A 25,361-nucleotide genomic window follows, 5' to 3' on the forward strand; every position below is an offset into this window, starting at 1 on the left:
AAAGATTATTAGCATAGACAAATTTGGACAGTTGGTGGTGCTACAGGGTTTGAGTTGCATGTAGCCATGGTTCCCCAAGAGGGAACAAGATGCTGCATTTTCTAGTGGACACTTTGCAGAATGAGTGTCTGATGCATGTGTGAAAAACAAACTCTAATCCTATTGGTCCACATGTCCTGTGACGTCATGGGCAGGCACCCGGAAGTGTAAAAGGGCACCTGCTGAACATGTTACCAACTTAGCTGTGTGAAGGAGATGCGAAATAGAGCCCTGCACGGGCCTCAAATCTAGGCCCGAGCCCGGCCCTGGCCCGAGACGCTCAGGCCCTAGCCCGACCCGTGTCCGACAGCTCATCAGAATTATCAGCCCGAGTTCGACACGAGCCCGTGTTTTTATTTATTTATTTATTTATTTATTTTATTACACAGCGGAAGCCTGCCCTGTTTGCAACAATTAAAAAATGGGTCAGTTTTGTGTTATGTTTCTTTTCATTTCTTTATCAAGTTGATTTAGAAAAATGTTTGGAGCATTTTTTTTTTAAAATGACGATTAACGTTAAACAGCCGAGCCGATAGCGAGCAGCCTAAAACATATTTAATCAATTAAACCTCTCAAATTAACGCTAATACTTTACTTGGCTACAATAAAATCCATATATAAAACACTTCAAGCATATCACACAGACAGTTTAATAAAAGTTTATTTATTAAACCACAGTGAGTAAAATAAAATAAAAAAAATTGAAATACTGAGGCAGGCTCGCAACAGCGCTCGCAAACGAAATGAGAAATAGCCTACAATCTAAACTAATTAAATTAATTAAAAACAAACTTGCAGGTTATCTTACCTCAAAAACGCACCACAGAATATGTCCATTCTTTTTTTCCATTAGTTTCCAACAGTTAAACAAAAATAAAGTCCAGTCAAATGAAAAGTTAGAACAGTCTCTTACAGAGCATCGTGGAGAAAAAGAATAGCCTCCAGAGTGGAAGGTTTTAACCCAGTCCTCCTCTCTTCTATCACTCTTCCCGCTGCGCTGAAGACACGTTCGCTGCTGCTGGCGGGGACACTAAACACAGAGCGAGCCAGTCTTGACAGTTGCGGTAGCAGGGTCTCGTGCTGTTTACATTTACATTACTTTAGAGGCCTCTAATAGCTACTACTACAATAAGTGGATATAAGTGAAGTATAATCGTGGGTCGCGCTGATGGAAAAGCGTGCGTGCGCGCGTGCGTGTGTGAGACTGTCATGTCAGTATGTCAGTTTAATTATAACGGGTTGAATTATCAGATTATGAATGGTATGAGGTTATGAAATGTCTTTCTATGTTTGTTTTTCTATCGTCGACGTCAACTTCTCATTTTTTTATTTAATGTTTTATTTTTTAATTTATTTAATTTATAAAATATAAATAGAAGGATAACCCAAAAAAAGGCCCGAGGCCCGGCCCGCATGTGAGCTATAACGTGAAAATTGGCCCGAAGCCCGGCCCTAGGGGCATAAATAAGTCGGGGCCCGTCGGGCTCGGGCTGAAATGCAGGGCTTTAATGCGAAACAGCCAGGTCAAATGCATGGTGAAGGGATGCAGTGTCTCGTTCCCTCTCGGGGAACCATGGTTACATGTGTAACCTGAGACATTGACCTTCTAGGGAGCTCGCACTGTGTCCTCTTGTGGACACTTTGGGGAACGAAATTCCAACTATTCCATGCTATGGCATATGCCTGTCCACCTGGTGGGAAAACACCAAGGAATTGATAGAGACACACTTAACCTTTCCTTAGAAAGGGGCCAAGCAACTGATGCCCCAGACTGCTTAGATCATTTGAAAATGGGGAACCAAATTTCAGATGAATGAGGGACATATAAACTAAGTTAGGAACACAGCTATCCTCAGACAACTATTCTATGTGAGCTATCTACCAATACCTTCACACAAAACTGCCCAGACAGAGAGGGGGCTATCTGCTTACAACCCTAATAGGGGATATTGCACAGTCTAAGCTAAGGCTCAAGGAGACTGCTACTTAAAAACCCTAAGCAGGAGAGCAATCACCGAGCTAGCACACAGCTATTCTTGAATAGCAGTTCCCTCAGATAAGGCTGAAGGTTGCCCATATAGGTGCCGAGGGTGTTCGGTAGGAGATTAGTTAGATGAAGTAGTGTGATGTTTTATGATGAGTTATGTCAGTAAAAATGAATTAACCTGTCCTGTCACACATTATACTGGCTGTGCTCGTAGTGCATGCTCTTCAACTGCACGCACAAATATGGCGGAGTGCTGTAGCCTGTATCATATTACGAGCATCCGTGTCAGATCTGTCATGTTCAGCAGCGGCAGCTCTTAAAGTAATAGATGTTTAGCAGAATAAGCTATTTGATTTGTTGTCTGTTAATCGAATAACCAAGGTGATGTAGAAAATCAATAACGTTTGTATCTTTTAGGATTTATCTACATTTAATTTAGAATTTAGTGTTTGATAAATTTATTCAATTTCTATATAATTCTTACTTACTTACGGGCACAGGTAAAAAATGACATTTATTATAATGGATTTTTGTGAAGACTGGTTTAAGTTCACTTAAATTTGAAGTTTTTTTTAAGTCTAATAAATGTTAAAATTGATAGCTCTCAATTATACTGTAATGTTAGTATAGTCAACATTACATACCTGTATAGTCAATGGTTAAATACTAGTGGGGAAAAAAAAAAATTCCTAGAGACATCAGTAGTATTGGTATCAGTAATAAATAAATGGTATCGCCTTCAGTCATAAAAAAGATGCCATTAAACAAATATTAAAAATATACTGACTTTATGTTGTTTCTACATTAATTTGAAGATTGGATGTGAAATTATTACAACTTAAAAGTATATTTAAAAAGATTAATGTAAGGTGGGATTAATCACCATTAATTTCAGGGGGGAAAAGGTGCGATTAATAAGTAAAAATTTTTTCTTTATCGATTGACAGCATTCACTACTTAAAACCCAAACAGCGCAGACAGCACAGTCTAGGCGAGGGTCTCAAGGAGACTACTACTTCAATCCCCTAAAAAAGGGAGCAGACTCCGAGCTGGAACACAGCTATCCTCGAATAGCAGTTTCCTAGACACGATTCAGCGCTTACTTGAGAGAGCTTGTGCCAAGGGGAACCTAACCTAGTCATAGAGGGCAGGCTGCCCTCAGACCACTATATTCCAGAGCATAGTAAGCTTGAGCAGGAGCATAACTATCCACAGACAGCTACACTCTGAGCAGGGGTTGTCCACTTAAAAGCCCTAAGGCAGGGGAACGGTCTACTCCACCCAAACTTAATATGCAGGATTTAAAGAGGCCCACTTAAAAATACGCAGAGACCTGGGTAGGCAGCCCACTCCTAAACCCATCTGACTAACACAGGGCCATCCACTAAAAACCCTAACAAAAATGGGGGGCGGTGGGGGGGGGTATACTTAGCATGCAGGGTTCAGGGGGACCGCCTGCTTCAGTTGGGCTGCCCAACCTTACTACCCAGTGCTAAGAAACACTCTGGAGGAGGAGTGAGGTACTATCTTCTGGACTTGACTCCGGAAGGGGGTTAGGAGCAGGAGAGTACTGGCTCACTAGCCCATGATGGGCCAGACCCCTCAGAGGTAAAGAGGACCTTAACCAGCTTAGAATTAACCTCTCGAATGCCGCTGACCATGCCCACACCTACCTGAGCCAATAGACTTTTGACAGATATGTCAAAGGAGCCCAGAAGGCCAGTCTACCTACAGATGCCACACCGTGATCATCGTGACACCCCCAATCCAGTCTTCTGGGTGCCCACCCAAGACATCACAGGCTACATTGACCAATAGGATTGAAGTTTTTTCACGTGTGCTTCAGACTCGGGTCCTGCTGGCTGTAGTCCCCAATGTGTCTACTACAGGATGCAGTGCAAGCTCCCTAGAAGGGCAATTTTCTGTAGTTAATGTTCAGAAAGTCCTCTATCTGTGTGCCACATTTCATAACTTTCTAAGAAGAAGAAGAAAAAGAAGAAAAAAATATAATACAGGATACAATAGTTCTTTCGCAACTTCTATGCTTGTCTCCTAACTAGGGTTGAAAAAGGGGTTGAAAAATTCCAGAAAATTTCTGGAATCCTTCCAAAAGTTTCAGAAAATTCTGCGAAGTTTCCAAAAAAAATCCTGTAAAGTTTCCAAAACTTCTGGAAAGTTTCTGAAATTTTCCGCTTTTTTTTTAACCTTACTGCTAACAAATTGCAAAAAAATTGTCTAGTAAAATATTATTTATTTAATGATTATTTACTTTATTTTATTTGCATTTTTTTTTTTTTTTTAAAGTATTGTTTTTTTAATAATTTTTTTTTTTTGAATAGAACATAGCACATTATGCTTTTTTTTTCTTTGACAGTCTGGATCACGGGGGAGAGAACATGATTAAAGCAGGACTACACAAATGTAGGTCCACAAATATTTTCTTCATGGTACACAATTTTAAACAAGACTAGAATAAGATCTCAAGTATAAAATGTTTCAACAGTGTATATGTGTTCAGAAATATTTTTGTGGAACCAAAAAGTAAATCCAAGACCAATTTAATTCTTGTTTTAATAATTTTTTTTGTATAATGTTCTCTTTTTGTGTGTGTGCAGATTTCTGTGATCTCACACTGGATCCAAACACAGTACACAATCGTCTCGCTGTTGTAGAGGGCAACAAGAAGTTGATTTGTAATCCAGATCCAATGATATATCCTGATAATCCAGAGAGATTTGACGGCCTTCCGCAGGTTCTGTGTAAAGAGCGTCTGTCTGGACGCTGTTACTGGGAGGCTGAATGGAGCGGGTTGGGTGATATGGTCGTGTCATATGAAGGAATCGGCAGGAAAGGAGAAGGTTTTGAAAGCAGGTTTGGAGCCAATGACAAATGATGGGTTTTTGGCTTCTTTTTGGGGTAGATTGTTGAATGGTGGTTTGTGTGCTGTTTTAAATCTTGTATTCTGAGCTGCTTTGTTAAACAAAGTAGGAGTGTATGTGGACGAGCCGGCCGGCATTCTGTCCTTCTACAGCATCTCTGACACAAACACTCTCAGACACTTATACACATTCAACACCACATTCACTGAACCCCTCTATGCTGGATTTGTGCTTTATACTAATTCAGTGTCTCTCTGTGATGCTAAACAACAGGGTGAATAATTACAAAATATACAGTGGCCCCAAAAAGTATTAGGTCTTATGAGACAATTAAAAATGTCAAAACAAGTGTCCTTTAATTTAAATATATATATATTTTTTTAGAATAGATATATACATATGCATGTTCATGTTGACAGTGATTATGAAAACAGGAGGTGTAACAGATGGACAAATCAGACACATTATTATTTGTTATATTTAACAAATAATCCAACAGACCCCCGCCTAACAGTCGGATTGGGTGCCAGGATGTCTGTGAATGACGCCCCAGGATACTGGCAGCCAGGAAACCTCAGGCAGATACAGTAACATAGCTTTTATGGCTTAATTGAATGCAGAGCAACTCTTACTCCATTTCCCCATAGGAAAGACACAAAATGCACATAAAAAGGCACTCTTCCCCATTCGTTCATAGAGAAAACCTTCTATGAATGAACATGCATATATATCTCCAGGACATTGTGTGAAGGTTTGGTATCGTTACTCAAAATTTTAATTTATTACTAGTTATGGTCACAGTCAGCAGCTAGTATGCCCTTGAAAGCCACTAGAGGGCACTATTCTGAACTATTATTTATTTGCATTGGACTCCAGCTCCCATCACCCTTTGCCTGAACTATTAAGTCTCATTGCCTCCAACTGTATGTGATTTACCATTTAGCTCACATTTGTATATATACTGGGCTGACTGAGCTTTGGGTTGTGGAGGATTTAGTGCAGCATTTACTAAAGCAATCCACATGAAACAAAAGAGCAAAAAGCATCACACAAGGTGAAAACAGACCGGTCACCAGCACTTATTATATTTATTGTATTTACCTTTTATTCTGAATATTTTTAAGAAAATATATGCAAATAAGCAGTTTTTTGTACATTATTTAACCCCAAAAATTTCAGTCCTGTTTCATCAAAAACCAACAGATGGCCTTGGAATTGAGTCACTGAGTGTCTCTGATCCCATCTGGTGGGGGAAAATGACATAAAATTGCATTTTATGGTTACAGCCGCTAGAGGGTCCTCTTGAACCCTATGGAGATTTTTAACTGAGCAAAACAAGTGTAACATGAGAAATGAGATAATCTTAAGGCTTCAATTTGGTTGTTTATGGTTTAAAACATATGTTGAAACATTACAAAATCTATATTTTGTAAAAAAAATAAAAAAATAAAAATAAAACTACCTGATTTATATCCTACACATATGTATATTCAAACATTTTCATAAATATGAAATAAATATATATTTTTAAAAATGTAAATATGATATAAAATCATTGGTCTCCACCAAATGGCTCAAATTTAACTGTGTTAAGTAAAAAAAAAAAAAAAAAAAACAGAAAAAAAAGACAATAAATTAAAATGACAGTCATGTCCCAGCAGAAACATGAAACATTATAATGTGTTCTATGGGAGTGTGTGCGTTTGTGTGTGTGTATGTGATTTTTTTCTGCATTGGGAATATTCTGTAGTCTCAGTGCTTTGTTTTGGTATAAATCTTTACTGGATTGTCTCCGATTTTGTATATCAAATATATATATATAAATAAATTAAATGTAATGAAAAATGCAGTGTTCTCGTAAATTCCATTAATTCCTATGTGGGTCAAAATGACTTCTGTTACATTTTTTTTTTTTTTTTTATTGCACCCATTTAAACTCCTTGAATCCACTCAGTTTTTTGGTGTGTATTCTAATAGGAATAGCAAGTGTGACAAAAGTAAAGAAATCTTGGTATAATTAACACAATTTTTTGAATATTTTTTAAAATCAATTTTGGGTTGAAGGATTCTTAGATCCCCACGTGCATGTTGTGTGTGTTGTTCTTATTTTTATGTTTTTCTTTATTCATTTATAATCATTTATTCACATAATCATTTTATAGTCACTATTCATTCATATGAGTTATTATTTGATTATTTTTATCATTTGATTATTTTGATAATTTTTCATTTTATCATTTAAGTATTTTTATTGTTTATTCATTTATTATGTTTTATATTTCTTATACATTTTTCCTAGCTTATGTATTTTCATTGTCGTTCAATCTCATGTTTGTGGGGTTTCATGAACTTTTGTCTGTATGAATAAGAGATTAATAAGAGGGAATGTTTATGGAATCCCAAGGATGTTGCTGTGAAGCAGTTTTGGTATAACAGTAAATGTTGAGGTTGTGCTGGTCAGACGAAGTTTGAACATTTGAGACATATGCAACTATGATTGTTCAATAAACTCTTTTAATCATCACTTCGTCTCCTGTTTCTGCTCTTCTCTGGCTTTTCTCTGTCAACTTCTTGACAGACAGAAGACGGTTAAAACACTTTTTTTAGGTATTTTTGGATACAAGACTTGCTGTTGACAGGCTTTGGGTGTTAACAACACTGCTGACTAGCTATTCTGTTACTGGACAAACTGATATTTTCTGACGGGATCTGGCATCCGGGACTGGATCCTTAATATTATCTGGCCTGGAGACCACATTCTAACAGGGTCAAAATGACCCGAGGGACAGATGAGGGTTATATCAGGATCAGAGGGGTGTAGGTGGGCAAGCTATGTAATGCCTGAGTAAACTAATGTTACAACTTGCAAATCAATGTTCAGTTCATCTTTTCTCTTGACAAAAACAATGTAATGGCAATATTTCCATCCATTAAATGTAAGCTTTTTCATATTCCAAGTTGTCTGCAGCGCTGCTGACTTCATGTGTCTGTGCAAGAAAATTATGAGAGCAAATAGGAATTTTTGGATTGTTGGATTTCAAATCAGTAGGGGTTGAGGCATCAAAAGTAACTTAAGTAACGAGCTGTTTTATGGATGGAAATTTTAATATTATTACTGAAACCTAAATAGTAATTAGTTACACTACTAGTTACTTCAAAAAAGTAATATTGTTACTGTAACTAGTTACTGCTCAACACTGTGTGTATTGGCGCTTTTCCACTGCATGGCTCGACTCGTCTCAGTTTGCGTTTCCACTGCAGTTTAGCACCGCTCAGAGTGGGTGGGATTATTCACATGTCGTTATAATTGCGCCGCCTCAAATGCATTTAGTTATTGTTGCGGACATGTCGTTATAGTTGTGATGAATTGAGAATATCGATGGAATTGTTTTCTTTATTCTTGGCATGTGGATGTTTTTAACTGCAAGACGAAGGAGTTTGTTTCAAATGTTTTTTAAAAAAGTATCTTCTGCTCACCAAGCCTGCATTTATTTGATCCAAAGCAAAAACAGTAAAATTTTGAAATATTTAACTATTTAAAAGAACTGTTTTCTATTTGAATATATTTTAAAATGATAAAATATGTATTTAAAATGTATTTCAAAGATGAATATTTAGCATAATTACTCCAGTCACATGATCCTTCAGAATTCATTCTAATATGCTGATTTGCTGCTCAAAAACGTGTTATTACTTCTATTATTATGTTGAAAACAGCTGAGTAGAATTTTTTCAAGTTTCTTTGATGAATAGAAAGTTCAGAAGAACAGCATTTATCTGAAAAAGAAATCTTTTGTAACATTATAAATGTCTTTATCATCACTTTTGATCAATTTAAAGCATCCTTGCCAAATAAAAGTATTAACCCCCCACCCACACACACACACACACACACCCATCAATTTATTGAATTCTTTAATTGGCCTGATGTGTGATGACTTATCTGATATATTACGTGATGGGTGGAGACACCATCTTACTTTAACAGTCAATTCTAAGTAGTCTTTGTTTGTATAGGCTATAGATGTGTATTTTTGCATTCTTTTAGCCCTTAGTTATGTACAAAGACAGAAAGCAAAAGTAACTTGGTCGTAGGAAGAGGTAGGGCGTTATGAGCATGTAATATGAGACGAGTGGAACATGTGCAGGAAATGATCTTCCTCCGAGTCATCGACTGCGGCAGAGAAAACAAGCAGACAGCACTGGAAGCAGCTAATGCTCATCAGATGGCATAATTCAGTGGAAAATAAATAGAAAGGATCATTCTGTCCAAAGAAATATTAGCATGTAAGTAAATCACTATTTCTTCTAATATGCACACTTTTTGACTATAAGCCCTATGGATGCTGTTAAGCGGATTACTTTGAACGTAAATAAACTGGATCAGACATGGCTGAATACAAATATGTGTTGTTATTCTATTCAAAATGCCAAAACTACTGATTTTGCATGTTGATTGTGCTTCCCTGACATAAATTAAGTTACTGTCACTGTTGCGGTTTTATTACAAAACAGCAGTCTAATATTGAAGCTTACATCTTCAATGATACACAGTTTCTCATGATCGAATAAGAGTGTGATGCTAATAACTGGGTGTGCCACACACATTCTGAAATGGGTAGCCAAAACATTTTTGATTTACCCCTGGTGGCCGGCTTTACACTTTAATTATTGGCAGTGGCAATAAATGCTGTTTACACTAAGTGCAAATAGCAGCAATTATCTGCACCTCGCTATTGTAGTACATTATAAAACAGTGTGCAATAATAATGTATTAAGTGTAAATTATAATTTTAATTCAAATTATTAAATGGATGCCACCTTATTGGGACAATAAAGCCCTCCCTGCACCTACCCTAACCCTACCAGATACTTTATTTTCAAGTTTTTGATTATTTCCTTCATTTTTATAGAAAATAAATTATTTTACGATGGGATATGAGATTTGAAAAGGGAGACAAAAAGTTTGGCAAAAGGTGGGTTCGATCTTGGGTCGATCGCGTCAAAATGCACATGCCTTACCAACCTACACCACTGAAACTGATATTAGATGAGTATCTTTTTTCAGTGAGTGGAGTTAGTGTAAATAGCCTCTGCCAGCAAGGCGGGCTACTTGCACTTAGTGTAAATAGACACTAAGTCTCAGCCTCAAACGTCACGCCCACGGACCGTTGGCTAAACGTCTGATGCATATGGGACACAAAAGTGGAAACACTTCAGGAGTGTTGAAGTCGTCATTGGATTGGTTGAATTATACAGGATTTCCGCGAGACGTGTGTGTCACGTTCTTTAACATTCTGCCTGGAAACAGATGCCGTGACGCCAAACCCCCTCACGAAAGAAGAAAGCTGCTGTGTTTACAACTGTGACAACGAGCACTTATCAGGATCAACTAAACACTGGAGTTTCAAAAGTATGTGAACTAGTTAAAGTTCGAGGCACAGAATCCTTAAAATATGTCCGAGAGTTTTATACACCGGTCTGTTATTGTGGCGACATTTACACGCAACGAAATGTGACAATGAACAAAACGAACTGTGATTGGTTGTTTGACATGTCGATCAAATGGCCTTATGGGCGGGCCTTGACCAAAAAAAGCTGCCATGAATTCTAGACCTTCAGCCGTCAGTCACAGAGTAGTCACAGAGGCACCAGCACAGAGTTTTTAGAGAAGATTGAAGCTTTAAGTTTAACTTTTATTCTTCATAACGTGACTGTACATTCAGCATACATCAAAACTGGAGCAGCTACTAAAATTTCAGGGGGTTTGCTTGCGTTTGAGTCTGCAGGAGTTTGGGGCAGTGCTCGAATTGAGTAGGGGCTGGGGGAACCGGGACCCCAAGGCATTAGGGAACCCCCAAAAGAAGTAAAAAATAGACTTAAGGGGGTCCCCCAGATATTTTTATTTTAGTAAAGATCATAAAGACAAATCTGATGAAATTCATGCAGTTAGGATACTGTAAATGTCCACTCCATCAGGGCTCTACAATGCGAAAATTATGTGAACATGAAAAAATATTTAGGAGCACCAGTGTGACTGACCCGATCAGCATATTTGTGTTTGCGCTGATGGGAGCTTCAAAGTTTTATACTTACAATGTGTTTTTGCAGCCCTGAGTAATGCATCACAGACATATCTGTAGATTCCTTGAACACAATGTTAATCAGAATTGCTCAAAATACTTTGTAACGTTTTGTTCACTGCTGAGTTATGCAAGCTTACAAATCCTCTAATTATAAAAAACAAAGTGTAGACACACTGTAAATTAGTGATTCATTGTGCGGTGTAGGGAGCTTCCTTGACTTTAATGGAACATTGTGAGATCGTGATGAACTAAGATGAGTGACAGCTTTTAATGATTATTAAGGGAGATTGCCAGTGTGATATTGACTTAATACATCAGTTCAATAAACAAAAAATAAATATTAAGTGACTTATTGTCTGACTATACTGTAACACTATTGTCTGATTTTGCTCTGTTTCAACAACGGAAATCAACAGTCACAGCTGAGCCGCTGCACATCTCCATTCAAATTCAGTTGTTTCTTTTATGAATGAACGTGTTTTTAAACTAATCTAGTCAGTCAATAATTCAATCCCCTATTCATAAAGACAGTCACTTGCTTTGTTCCTGAATAAATCAGTGTTCGAATGAATCAACTGAATGAACGATTCAGTGATAAAATCAGTGCTTTGCTGCCACCTACTGGCAGCTTTAGTTTAATTTTTAAAGTATCATTTCAGTTATTTAAATCAATTAATATTTCTTTATTCAAAATGTTATATTTAAAACATTAATCTCAACATGAATTTATGAATTTAATTGCACTCATGGCACCTCTGAGCCTCATTAAATTTCAGTAAATGTACTTACATGACACTTTTGTGTTCTTCTGTGCCACCTCTGTGGTGCAAATTAATTTTGTTAATACTGATTTTATTCCATTGGTATCTTATTCTTATTCCATTGTTTTACTTAGAAATTTTGAAAAAAGCTTATAAAAATACACTTTTGAATTTGACATAAAAGATGACATTCAATAAAGTTAGAAAAAAATGGCAATACAAAGTTAAAAAATTACCTCGTAATTTCCGTCATGTTGCTGATTCTGACAGTCACAGCCTTTAGCGAGTTTGGAAGACATCTGATTATCTTCTACTGTTTTTTTTCCCCCAAGACATCTCAGGTTTTTTTTTTATAGTGCTTTATACATCTATCATTTATATCTGTTGTTCCTGACATTCCAGCCTATTCTTAAGCATGTTTTATTACTTTTTTTTCATATTATAAATGTATTTTATAGGATTGCAAGTACGTACCCCCCCCCCAACCAAAAAAAAAAAAAAAAAGTGGGGACCCCCCATAAGACTTGATTAAATTCGAGCACTGGTTTGTGGTCACTACTGCACAGACTCTTGCTCCAAATTTGGTCATCAGGAGTGGCCTATGGAAGGCAGATGGGTCCAAAAATCTTTGAATGGGATGAGTGAAATTTGACAGTGTCAACATGCACATTTTGTCTTCATTAATGTGACAACATGCACATCAGCCAATTAAATTTCTGTATTTGACATGATATACATATACAAACATCAGACATGTTTATTCGCGAAAGATGTTGTAATGAGGGATAATGCATTGGTACTTTGAGTGTGATGTCAGTCTTATGTCATGATTTGTCATGTCCTTTTTAGTTAACTAATTCGACATTATAGTAATTTGCTCTAGCACAGTCGATTTTAGTAAAGCAATATCACAATAAACTAAAGAAAGGATTAATATGTGAATAAATCTAATGGTACATCTGCTTTATAATTATAAGTATTACATGATCGAACATAGCAAGAATGTGAGTGTGTTGAGACACATTCAAATTTGTTGTCTTAACATGGTAAAACTGTGCGTCTTTACACATAATAAAGAAACGCCGCAAACCTGACACCTTAACATGGCCAGAATGTATATACATATAAAAACATCAGAAATAATGTTTATTTGTGAAAGATGTAGCAGTGGTACACTGGTATGCATGTATGCAAATATCAGACATTATATTTGTTCATTAGGGATAATGTCAGTCTTAATTCACATTGTTACAGTAATTTGCTCTAGCACATTAGATATCAGTAAAGAAATATCGCAATAAACTAAAGAAGGGATTAATATGTGGGTAAATCTAATGGTAAATCTGCTTTATAATTTTAAGTATTACATGAATCACGTTCAAACCTGGGCAGAATGTGAGTGTATTCAGAGACACGTTCAAATTTGTCATCTTAATATGGTTAAAATGTGCGACTTTACATATGCTATAGAAATGCAGCAAAACTATCACATTAACATGGCCAGAATGTGCATTTCTACACAGAAAAAAGCACTCAAAATTGCGGTGTTATTGCGGATAAACAGTACGTGTTGATACAAATTGCAAATTTGTGGCCAAATTTTATATGTTAAAAGAGTTTTGGCCCCATCCACCTTCCATAGCTGTTATCTTGTGACATTTTGGCTTCACTTCTCTACAGTAGAAGGAAATAAAGTGAAAACATGTCAGTAAGCTGGCATCTGATTGGCTAAAGAGTAGAGGCTCCCTTACGAAAAAGAAGTTTATTCAAGTGTGCTATTAGTATACTTCTTTTAAACTAAAAATAGGAAAGTATGCTTTTAGTTTACTTTTTATGTACTTCTCAGAAATGGGCTTTATGTACTTCTCAGAAATATACTTAAAATGACATTTAAGTATACTTGACTTATACTTACAAAAAGTCTAAATATACTTGAACTTTACTTAAGTATACTTAATAAAATAAACTTGAAGTATACTACTTTTTGGTAAGGGCTGCCAGGAAAGTCTCAAAATACACACATTTCTAGTGTGATTTACACATGGATGATGATTTGCAAATTCATATTCAAAAATGAACCCGTTTCACTGAAAGTCACACTGCTCACTGGAAGCTCAGCTTATTCAAGGTTTTGTAAAGTATGTGTAACTAAGGGGTGTGGAGCTGTGATAAAGGTCAGTCATTCGTCAAACTCTGATCTTTGGACTCAATGTGTCCAAATTGCCAACTGGTAAGGCTGAGGTAATTCTGCTTGATTCTTAAGCAATGTTTTGTAAAGCATCGGCAACCAGTGGGTGTGGTGTATACTTACACTTAGACCTACTCGACTATAGGTCAATTACGTAATCTTTCAGTGTTGTATATTAAGACTGTCCGCCTGTAAGTTCGCTGATTTGTGTTGTTTCAGCTCTACAATCATCAAACTCCAGTCTAAAGGAACTGTACCTGAGTAACAATAGCTTCAGGATTCAGGAGTGAAGCTGCCAACAGGAGAAGCTGAGGTAATTTTAAAATCATAAATCTTGTCGCTGTTGGACGGAAACCTTGTATGTCCAAACTAGCTACTTTTCAGGAAATGAGAAAAACCCTAGTTTTTGAATAATTAAACACTGTCGTCATATTTGGTGTTTGTCATTATAAATGCCTTTATTTTGTACATCATTAGAACAGCTGCATCTAAGGCAATAAGTGCAGTGCTTTACAGTTTTCATCAACTTAAAGTCTACAAAGTTTATTGTAGCTAAATAAGGGCTCAGTTTTTCCTGTTGTTGAAAACATTTGGCCAAAATGTATACGATACATGTATAAGATACATGTTATAAAGATACAAATGCAGTATTAAGACAGTATTGGCTTTGACTAAATGGCATAATTACATAGAAAAAGTCTTAGATCTGTGAGATCAGCTCATGAAAAATGGGGGCAAAAAAAAAAATGTTGCGTTTATAATTTTGTTCTGTGTATATATGTTTGTGTGTGTGTGTGTAGCCATCTCATCATTTACATGGCATATACAATGTTGTCCTATTAAACAGATAACTAAAGTTGCAAACAACTAATTTCAATCTGAAGAAAATTTCAATGTGCACATTTGTTTAAATGTTCAATTTAAATTTAAAAATGAGTTATTAGGATCTATGTAAATGTATTGTTTTAGTATGGAAAGGAAGTAAAAGTATTGCAAAAGTACACTATTGCATAAAATATTAGGCTTTGCCTTGATATCAGATTTGATGATGAGTTACAACAAAATGGATTGAGATAATTAAAAACACTTATTTACTTTTTGCCCTCACGGTCTCATGATGATCTAAGTGAAATTAGGTAAATATCGGACCAACAGTCCAGTACAGGGCTGTAAAAACTCCTACAGAGTTTAGTTCCAACTCAGAATCAGAATCAGAATGAGCTTTATTGCCAGGTATGTTTACACATACAAGGAATTTGTTTTCGTGACAGAAGCTCCGCAGTGCAACAGAATGACAGCGACAGAACAAAAAAACACACAATAAAAGAATAAAAAATACAAAAAATACAAATAAGTAGGTAAGGAATGACAATATACATATTGACAATTGTATGGCAGATATATTACAATGAGCAGTTATGTATGTACAGGTATATTATGTGCAAAAAAAAAAAAACAACAACAAAAAAAAATAATAATAATTTAAGTGTGCACTAAGTATGTGTGTTAGATAATGTGTGTGTCTGTAAATATAAATAGTGTAATGTGTTCCACAGTTATTATCAAGTGTTCATTAGATGGATTGCCTGGGGGAAGAAACTGTTCCTGTGTCTGGCCGTTCTGGTGCTCAGTGCTCTGTAGCGTTGACCAGATGGCAACAGTTCAAACAGGGTGTGTGCTGGATGTGTGAGGGGTCCAGAGTGACTTTGCCAGCCCTTTTGCTCACTCTGGATAAGTACAGTTCTTGAATAGAAGGGAGGGGTTGTACCGATGATTTGCTCAGCAGTCCGGACTACCCTCTTTAGTCTTCTGAGGTCAGATTTAGAAGCTGAGCTGAACCAGACAGTTACTGAAGTGCAGAGGACGGATTCAATGATGGCGGAGTAGAACTGTTTCAGCAGCTCCTGTGGCAGGTTAAACTTCCTCAGCTGGCGAAGGAAGTACAACCTCTGCTGGGCCTCTTTCACAATGGAGTCAATGTGAATGTCCCAATTCAGGTCATGAGAGATAGTGGTGCCCAGGAACCTGAATGACTCCACTGCAGTAACAGTGCTGTTCATGATGGTTAGTGGGGGGAGAGCAGGGGGGTTTCTCCTGAAGTCCACGATCATCTCGACTGTTTTCAGTGTGTTAAGCTCCAGGTTGTTGAGAGTACACCAGACAGTCAGCTCTTTAACCTCCTGTCTGTGAGCAGACTCGTCACCGTCCTGAATGAGACCGATGAGTGTGGTGTCATCTGCAAACTTCAGGAGCTTGACAGAGGGGTCCTTAGATGTGCAGTCGTTGGTGTACAGGGAGAAGAACAGTGGGGAGAGAACGCAGCCCTGAGGAGCTCCAGTGCTGATTGTACGGGTGCTGGATGTGTATTTTCCCAGCCTCACTAGCTGTTGCCTGTCTGTCAGGAAGCTGTTGATCCACTGACAGACGGAGGTGGGCACAGAGAGCTGAGTTAGTTTGGGCAGGGGGAGGTTTGGGATGATCGTGTTAAAGGCCGAGCTGAAGTCCACAAACAGGATTCTCACATAAGTCCGTGGTCTGTCTAGGTGTTGCAGAACATAATGCAGTCCAATGTTTACTGCATCGTCCACAGACCTGTTTGCTCTGTAGGCAAACTGAAGAGGATCCAGCAAGGGTCCAGTAATGTCCTTTAGGTGGGCCAGCACCAGTTTTTCAAATGACTTCATGACCACAGATGGAAAGCCACAGGCCTGTAGTCATTTAGTCCTGTAATTTTGGATTTCTTTGGGATGGGGATGATGGAGGACCGTTTGAAGCATAAAGGACTTTGCACAGCTCCAGTGATCTGTTGAAGATCTGTGTGAAGATGGGGGCCAGCTGGTCAGCATAGGATTTCAGACAGACTGGTGTAACACTGTCTGGGCCTGGTGCTTTTTTTTCCTTTTCTGCTTCCGGAAGACCTGGCGCACCGCATCCTCGCTTATCTGTATTGCAGGTGTGGGGGAGAGGGGGGGTGCAGGAGGTGTGAATGGTGAGGGCGGTTGTTTGGAGAGGTGTTCAGGACGGGTTGTAAGAGTTGTGAATGGTGAGAACGGTTGTTTGGAGAAGCATTTCAAGGTGGGTTGCAGGAGTTGTGAATGGTGTGAACGGTTGTGTGGAGAGGCGTTCAGGGCAGGTCATGGGTGTTCTTCTTTCAAATCTGCTGTAAAACTCATTCAGATCGTCTGCCAGTCGTTGATTCTCCAGAGAGCTGGGGGGTGGTGTCTTGTAATTGGTGATCTCCTTCAGACTTTTCCACACTGATGCTGAGTCGTTGGAAGTGAACTGAGTCCTTATTTTATCAGAATAATTCCTCTTTGCCACTCTGATCTCCTTTTCCAGTGTGTATTTAGCCTGTTACAACACATACCTGTGGTTTTCAAACAAGCCTGGAGGAGTTGATTAACTTGATCTGCAACACTGATTTAAGGTTGAGGCTGAACTTGGCAGAGCTGTGGCACTCCAGGAATGGAGTTTGACACCCCTGGTCTAAGAAAAGTTCAAAAAAGTAGGTCAAAGAAGTAGGTCAAAAAAGTAAATCAACTGTCAAAAAACATACACCATTAAATTCTGTAGGATCCAAGCAATAGAATGAGGTAAGATTCATGGCTATCAGACAAAATTCACAAACGTTATAGAATATTTGCAATGATTGCTTTATGGAATGGTGCTGAAGACAAAAACCAAGTTTTGTAACTATAAGCGAAAGCATTCATAAAGTACAACATTTTATGCTAAAATTCTGACATAAAAAAATTTGGTATTGTTTTAATTGGTATTCTACACCAAATCTAACAAGACCATTGATTAATTCGTGTCAAACTGTTTAAAAGTTATAAGAAAAAAAAATACATTTTTCAGATCTCTTGACCACCAGGTGGTGCTGTGCTGTAACCACTTATGTACCCTCAGGTCATGGTTGTTATAACACACACCAAGTTTGGTCTGAACACAGAAGTGTTGCGGAGATATATTTTGGCCATTTTGGTGTACGCTTCATGAGATTTGTTGAAGCGTTATGAAAGAACACTTGTTTATCACAATGTTTTTGCCAGCTTATCTGTGTGCCTGCAAGCGGTTCTATGGGTGGCCATAGACTCAAAAGCAAAAGAAAAAGAAAACTAACAAATATAATAGATACCTTAGGTGCTTGATCCCTAATAAACTACAAAAATAATCTAATAAATGATGGAAAGCAAAATATTATTTAATATATTTAAAGGGTTATTTCACCCAAAAAGTCATTAATTACTCACCCTCATATCATTCCAAACCTTTGGAACACAGATTATTATATTTTTGATGAAATCCGAGAGTTTTCTGATCCTCCATAGACAGCAACACAACTACCACTACCAATGACCCTTTAAGTACGTGGCACAGCAGGTTCTGAGATTGTATTTTCTTGACATTTATGGTAGTAGATGTTCCTCTTGATATTTAGCAGCCTTTACCCTGCTGTTCTTGCAGTCATAAGTCTTCTGTCAAATGCAACACCAGCATCAAGTTTGTAATGTGTTATCACCTTAGAAATAAATCACGGGAAAAATGACTCTGGTTTCACTCTCGCTCAAGACCGTTATTGCTGGCCAACAAACCCCAAAGGCTTTTGGTTTTGAGCCACGATTTCTATGTGACGCTCTTAGTTCTTGAACCAAACGGCATCAATCAAACCCTGTCATGAGTCGCTGTGCTAGTTTAGTGTTGGTATTTTGACAGCAAGCACACACTGACCCCCCTCCCTGAGTAAAGCTGATATCATTGCATGAGGAGTCTCCTACTGTTGTTTGCTTAAGTACTTAAACCTTTTTGACTCCTGCACTTAAGAACTTATGAAAATTGCTTTTTGAAGGCTTGGCTCAAAGTCTGGTGTTCTTCAACATTTTTGGTGAGTCCAACAATTAGAACATGACACATTATGCTTTTCTTTTTATTTAACAGGAACACAGTGGAGAGAACATGAGTAGAGAAGAGCTCCTGAAATGTAGGTCTACACATACGTTTTTTCACAGGACACCATTTTACAGAAGACCAGAATAAGATCTCAAGTATAAAACTGTGTACATGTGGTCAAGAATATTTATGTGGAACCGAAAAGTCCAATTTGACCAATTTGATTCTTGAACATATTTTGAGGTCTTAATTGTGTTCTCTTTTCTTTTGTGCAGATTTCTGTGATCTCACACTGGATCCAAACACGGCACACAATCTCCTGTCTGTTGCAGACGGCAACAAAAAGTTGGTGCGTAATCCAGATCCAATGATATATCCTGATAATCCAGAGAGATTTGACGGCCTTCCGCAGGTTCTGTGTAAAGAGCGTCTGTCTGGACGCTGTTACTGGGAGGCTGAATGGAGAGGTGAAGGTGATATGGTCGTGTCATATGAAGGAATCGGCAGGAAAGGAGAAGGTTTTGAAAGCAGGTTTGGAGCCAATGACAAATCCTGGATTCTGAGCTGCTTCGGGGAGAAACTGATTGCCTGGCATGATAATAGGGGAACACACATTCCTCCCCCAGCACCTCCCTTAAACAAAGTAGGAGTGTATGTGGACGAGCCGGCCGGCATTCTGTCCTTCTACAGCATCTCTGACACAAACACTCTCAGACACTTATACACATTCAACACCACATTCACTGAACCTATCTATGCTGGATTTGTGCTTTATACTAATTCAGTGTCTCTCTGTGATGTTACAAAAACAGGATGAGTAATTTAAATTCACCAGGAGATCTACAGTGGCCCCAAAAATATTTGCACTCTTTAAACACAACTAATAATATCAAAACAAGTGCCTTTTATTTTATCAGAGTGTCTATTTACACTAAGTGCAAATATCTCGCCTTGTTGGCAGAAGCTATTAACACTAACTCCGCCCATTAACGTATGCTTGGGATAGTCAACACTACAAAAGACGGCTGTCAAATAACAGCATCAGTGGCGTAAGTGGTAAAATGCATAGTGCAGACTTTTTGATGCAATCGACCCGAGTTCGAATCCACCTTTTGCCGAACTCATTCTTGACACTTTTTCACATCTTATGTTACATCGGAAAGGCATTTTCAATAAAAATTAAGGAAAATAATCAAAAAGTTGAAAATGAAGTATCGGGTAGGGTTAGGGTAGGTGTAGGGAGCTGCTTTATTGTCCCAATAAGTCAGGATCCATTTAATAATTTGAATTAAAATGATAATTTACAGTCAATATGTTATTACTGCATACTGTTTTGTAATGTACTACAATACTGAGGTGCACATATAAGTAGTATAAATAGCAGAAAATACTGCTATTTTTACATAGTGTAAATAGAAGTTACACTCTAAAAAATGCTGGGTTGTTTCAACCCGACTTTGCACTTAGCGTAAATATAGCATCTATCGTGCAAATAGCTGCTGCCTTATTTTACAGCACAAGTACACTTTTCAACCAAAACATTTCACAAAATGAGGTTTGTTCGGTTTTCGAGATATAATTAAACAATCAGTAGGTAGTGTTCAAAGTAAAAAAGAAAAATCTATGGATGTCAAACTTTGTGTATGTTAATATAATCAACTTCATCGATGGTGGTTCTGCGTCAGAAGGGAACTTGAGACCACTGATTGAATCAGTGTCTCTAAAAAAGTTAAGTTAGTGTTAAGAAAGATGGTAGCATTCTATTGATTGCACCTTTTAGTATCTAATACAATGAAATTCAGATTTTTAAGTGTGACTTAAGTGTCTAAATACTTTCTGGGACCACTGTATGATAGTTCCGATTTTTTATTTTATTTTATCTGTTAGTTACGATGACAACTTAATCTCAAGAACACAGCTTGCTTACAGGGCTAGATATGTAATGCAGGTGTCTCATTTTATGAATAAATTTTTCAGTAGCTGGTTTGAGTTGTGCCAAATGAAAATGGTCTTTTTACTCCTAAAGGTGAAGGATCTAAGGATTCTTCATAGCAACCTGTGTGTTCCATTTTTTTAACATTCATTCATCATTTATTATCCTTTAATCATTTTATTATTACTCTTTATCATATAATCTTTTATAATAATCATTTAATACTCATTGGTTTATTCATTGATCAGACATTTTTGGTTGTATTTCCATTGTTTTTTAGTTTTACGACTGTTTGGTTTCAATGGATATGTCTTCACGAGTAAGAGTTAAGAGAAATCTCCATTTTAAGGTTTTGAACATCACAGGACGATGTTGTGAAGCTGAAATGTTCCATTGCTGTTGCTTCCTGTATAATAACACTTGTTGGATTTGTGCTGGCCATATGAAGTCTGAGCATTGAAACATATGCAACTAGGATTATTCAATAAACTTTGCTCATTTTACCACTTTGTTTCCTGCTTTCTGCTCTTTTCTCCATCTGATAGAATGATTGATGACAGAATGATTACTAGACCAAATGCGGTAAAACACTGATTTTTTTGTTTGTTGTTTTGTGATCTTTTGTCTGTGTGATAGAATGATTGATGACGGAAGGATGTTTGCACAATCTACCAAGGAAATACTTAACCAAAAAATTAAAATTTGTTAAACATTTACTCACCCTCAGGTCATCCGAGATGTAGATGAGTTCGTTACTTCAGAAGGACTGTTTTCACTCATGCAGTTATGAACTAAACAGTTCACAATTACAGCATTTCACGTTATGGCCAAGCACGCTTCCGTATTGTGATGTACTACTATTTTTGACCACTAGATAGAAGCATTTGCTTATAAAGGGTTAGTAAAGTATGCGGACATACGCATTAGATTAGCCTTTTGAGTGAATTCTATTCGAAATCTATTTAGTATCCCTCTTATTATTCCAAAAACAAGTTGGTATAATGCAATAACATTTCTCAAGTTAATGGTCAATATGACTGTGTGGGGCAGAGATAGATTAGAAACAATATTACTAATCGCTTACATGGACCTAAAGTTCAAAATACAGTAGGTGGCGGTATGCACCTGACAAGTCATGGTTACAAGCCGCCATAAGACTAAGAAGAAGAACAGTTCAAAACGCTCGTGCTGCCCATGGTGCTGCCTGCACCGAACGCGTGCGCGGACTGAATGAAAGCAGCAGATTGTGCGCAGCTCTCCAGACGCGGTGACCGTCACAGGTAAGCGGCGTTCAGTGCGTTCTGCTCGGATGTGTTACTCAGGCATCGGTTAGGCTAAGCAGGGCTGTCTGTGGCTGTGTTTAGTGGATTTGTGGCTTCAGCCGCAGCACAGGGACGCGTTTGACGCGCTGCTGAAGTTCCAGCGCGTCCCTCCCTCCCTGCGCTGCTGCGGCTCTAACAGAGACACTGTCATGATTAGACAGCAGTGTTCAGTTCTTAATAGAGTGCTTGATGCAGCATGAATATGCATGGGATATTAGTGTTAGTCAGGTGAAACAGACATAAACAAGCGCTACAGTGTCAGTATACTTATAAATAAATAAATAATGTATGTATGTATGTGTGTTAGTCAGGTGAAACAGACATAAACAAATATATATATATATATATGTATGTATATATATATATATATACACACACACACACACATACATACATAATAATATTATTATTATTATTATTATTATTATTATTATTATTTTATAATTTTTTTGAAAAAAGCTATTCTTTGCATTTTAAAAGTTAATATTTTTATTTACAATATTTTGTCAGTCTTTATAATTACGAATTAATTTTCTGTATTTTTAGTTAAAACGTATATTTTTCTTTATTTGTATTGTATTTTAAATTGAATGTATTTTAATGCATGAAAGTACCATATTAAGAGCCAATTATACACACAAAACATTATTTTTTATTTAAGATAATTTAATATATATATATATATATATATATGTATATATATATGTATATGTGTGTGTGTATAATTCAATGTACTTTAAACATATTAAAACAATATTGTTTTATATAGCATAAAATAATTTATATTTTTATTCAAAAAACATTTAATATGCATATAGATATTTAGATTTAATTATTTAAAATACATTAATATATAATTTAATATTTATTTTTATACATACACCAAAAGTAAAATAAGTACTTTAAGAATAAATCGTGTATCACACATCACAAATAGTTTTTAGAGGTTACATACAGTCTATGGTTACATATCATGAAAATCTGACTTTTCCAGGTTTTAAGTGCTACTGTATAATCAGGTTCCCGGTGCATCTACCAACCAAGGAAATGTGAAAAAGATTAACCCAGTAACTTTGTTTTGGTAAGCCTTTTTCTGCAAGCGTCTGAAAAAAGGAAATTTGAGTGTGTTTTTTTGATTATCTTTTTTTTTTTAAGATTTTTTTTGTTATAGTATGAAAACCCTATAATCTGTAAGTTTTCACCCACGGCACTGTCATTTTGATTTCACAAGGCAAAAAGACTGAATCGGCATTTTCAAAATGATATAATAAATGATCTGTGGGGTATTTTGAGCTGAAACTTCACAGACACATTCTGGGGACACCTGAGACTTATATTACATATTGTAAAAGGGGGCATAATTTGTATGTTTTAATATATATATATATATTGTAGGGAATTTTGAACTGAAACTTCACAGACACATCTATTTTTAATGTTTTTGAAAGAAGTTTTCTTCTGCTCATCAAGCCTGCATTTATTTGATCAAAATACAGAAAAAAATGTAATATTGTGATATATTATTACAATTTAAAATAATTGTTTTTTAAATTTATTATACTTTAAATTAACATTTATTTCTGTGATGCAAAGCTGACTTTTTAGGATCATTATCACATGATCCTTTAGAAATCATTCTAATATGATGATTCATTATCAAAGTTGGAAACAGTTCTGCTGCTTAATATTTTTTTCAGAACATGTGATACTTTTTTAGGATACTTTGATGAATAAAAAGTAAAAAAAATAAATAAAAAAAAGAAGCTATGTTTTTAAAATATAAATATTTGTAATAACAATATATACACTACTGGTCAGTAATTTGGGGTCAGTAATTTCTTTTTATTTTTTTTTTGAAAATGTGATATTTTTTTTTTTTTTTTTGATGGTTTTGATACTTGATACAAAAGTGATAGTAAAGAAAAATATATTATTAGAAAATATATATTATTAGAAATTTTTTTTTTTTTTTGAATAAATGCAGTTCTTTTTAACCTTTTATTCTTCAAATATATTAGACAGCAGAACTGTTTCCAACACTCATAATAAATCAGAATATTAGAATGCTTTCTAAATGATCATGTGATAGACTGGATGTTACATGTGACACTGAAGGCTGGAGTAATGATGCTGAAAATTCAGCTTTGCATCACAGGAATAAATTATTTTTTAAAGTATATTCAAATAGAAAACTATTATTTTAAGTTGTAATAATATTTAACAATATTACATTTTTTTTCTGTATTTTTGATCAAATAAATGCAGGTTTGATGAGCAGAAGAGACTTCTTTCAAAAACATTAAAAATAGTAATGTTTCCAAACTTTTGGTCTGTACTGTCTATATATATATATATTATATATATATATATATATATATATATATATATATATATATATATATATATATATATATATATATATACACTGAAGTGTCTTGAAATGCGCAGCATTGTTCTGTGTGGTGTGTGCTATACGTATAGCCTAATCATTTTCACAAATACATGCCGTAAAATAAAAAGATATAAAATAACATTAAAATATCCCTTACAAAAACTAACCATGGTTACAACCAAAAAAAATGCGGTTACTAAAGGGGTCAAATGATGCGATTCAAGTTTTCCTTTCTCTTTTGGGTGTTACAATAATGTACAGTATGTGGAAAATAATGTCTTTTTTGAAACTTAAACTGCATAAACACATAGCATTACACCAAAAACTCAGATTATATACATAATCAATATTCACAGTATACACACACAATATTCAGACAAAAACTTTTACTTTGGATGCGATTAATCATTTGACAGCACCAGTTTTAATAGATTACACATCACAAAATATCAGGGATTGAGATTTGTTTGATTGTGATTCGAAGGAGGGTTACTGTAAGCCCCATCAGAACTGGGTTGTGGTGCAGGGGGACGGGACTAATGACAGATCATTGCAGGATAAGTAGTGTAGCCTATCCATAGACTGTATAAAAACATGGACGTAGTTTGTTTGTTTTTAGTGTTTCTGAAGAGTGTTTTTGGTTTTTGAGGTGGGGGGAGCGGGCCGTGTCGATATTTTGGCAGCGCGTCACCGTGCATCACTCCCATATAATTGAAAATGGGCAAACAGGCGGGAGCTGGTTACTGAAGCCACGCCCACCTAGCTCGACGGCAGTGACAGCAGCGGCAATCCACCTGTCACACAAGTGGCCACGCCCTTAATTATGCAGAACTTAAAGGCTTAATATAATTTCAACGGATGACTTATAAAAAATTTACCCCCTC

At 36.4% G+C, this 25,361-nt stretch overlaps 2 protein-coding genes across 3 annotated transcripts in view; both read left to right on the forward strand.

The window, feature by feature from the left end:
- LOC109089835 (NACHT, LRR and PYD domains-containing protein 1 allele 2-like) overlaps positions 1 to 20,119 on the forward strand; it is a 77,520-nt gene extending 57,401 nt beyond the window's left edge. The window contains exons 10-11 of the mRNA XM_042749678.1: positions 4,642 to 4,839; positions 19,304 to 20,119. Coding sequence (XP_042605612.1) covers positions 4,642 to 4,839; positions 19,304 to 19,647 — 542 coding nt within the window. The 3' untranslated portion in view covers positions 19,648 to 20,119. The remainder of the gene's footprint in view (positions 1 to 4,641; positions 4,840 to 19,303) is intronic.
- Positions 20,120 to 21,930: 1,811 nt separating this feature from the next.
- LOC109047384 (gamma-adducin-like) overlaps positions 21,931 to 25,361 on the forward strand; it is a 92,028-nt gene continuing 88,597 nt past the window's right edge. The window contains exon 1 of one of the 2 annotated variants that reach the window (XM_042749143.1): positions 21,931 to 22,043. The gene's annotated coding sequence lies outside the window, so the exon portion shown is untranslated. The remainder of the gene's footprint in view (positions 22,044 to 25,361) is intronic. The other variant, XM_042749142.1, reaches the window with a different exon arrangement.

Source organism: Cyprinus carpio, chromosome B22 (genome assembly GCF_018340385.1).
Source record: "Cyprinus carpio isolate SPL01 chromosome B22, ASM1834038v1, whole genome shotgun sequence".
In the NCBI taxonomy this organism is placed as follows: domain Eukaryota; kingdom Metazoa; phylum Chordata; class Actinopteri; order Cypriniformes; family Cyprinidae; genus Cyprinus; species Cyprinus carpio.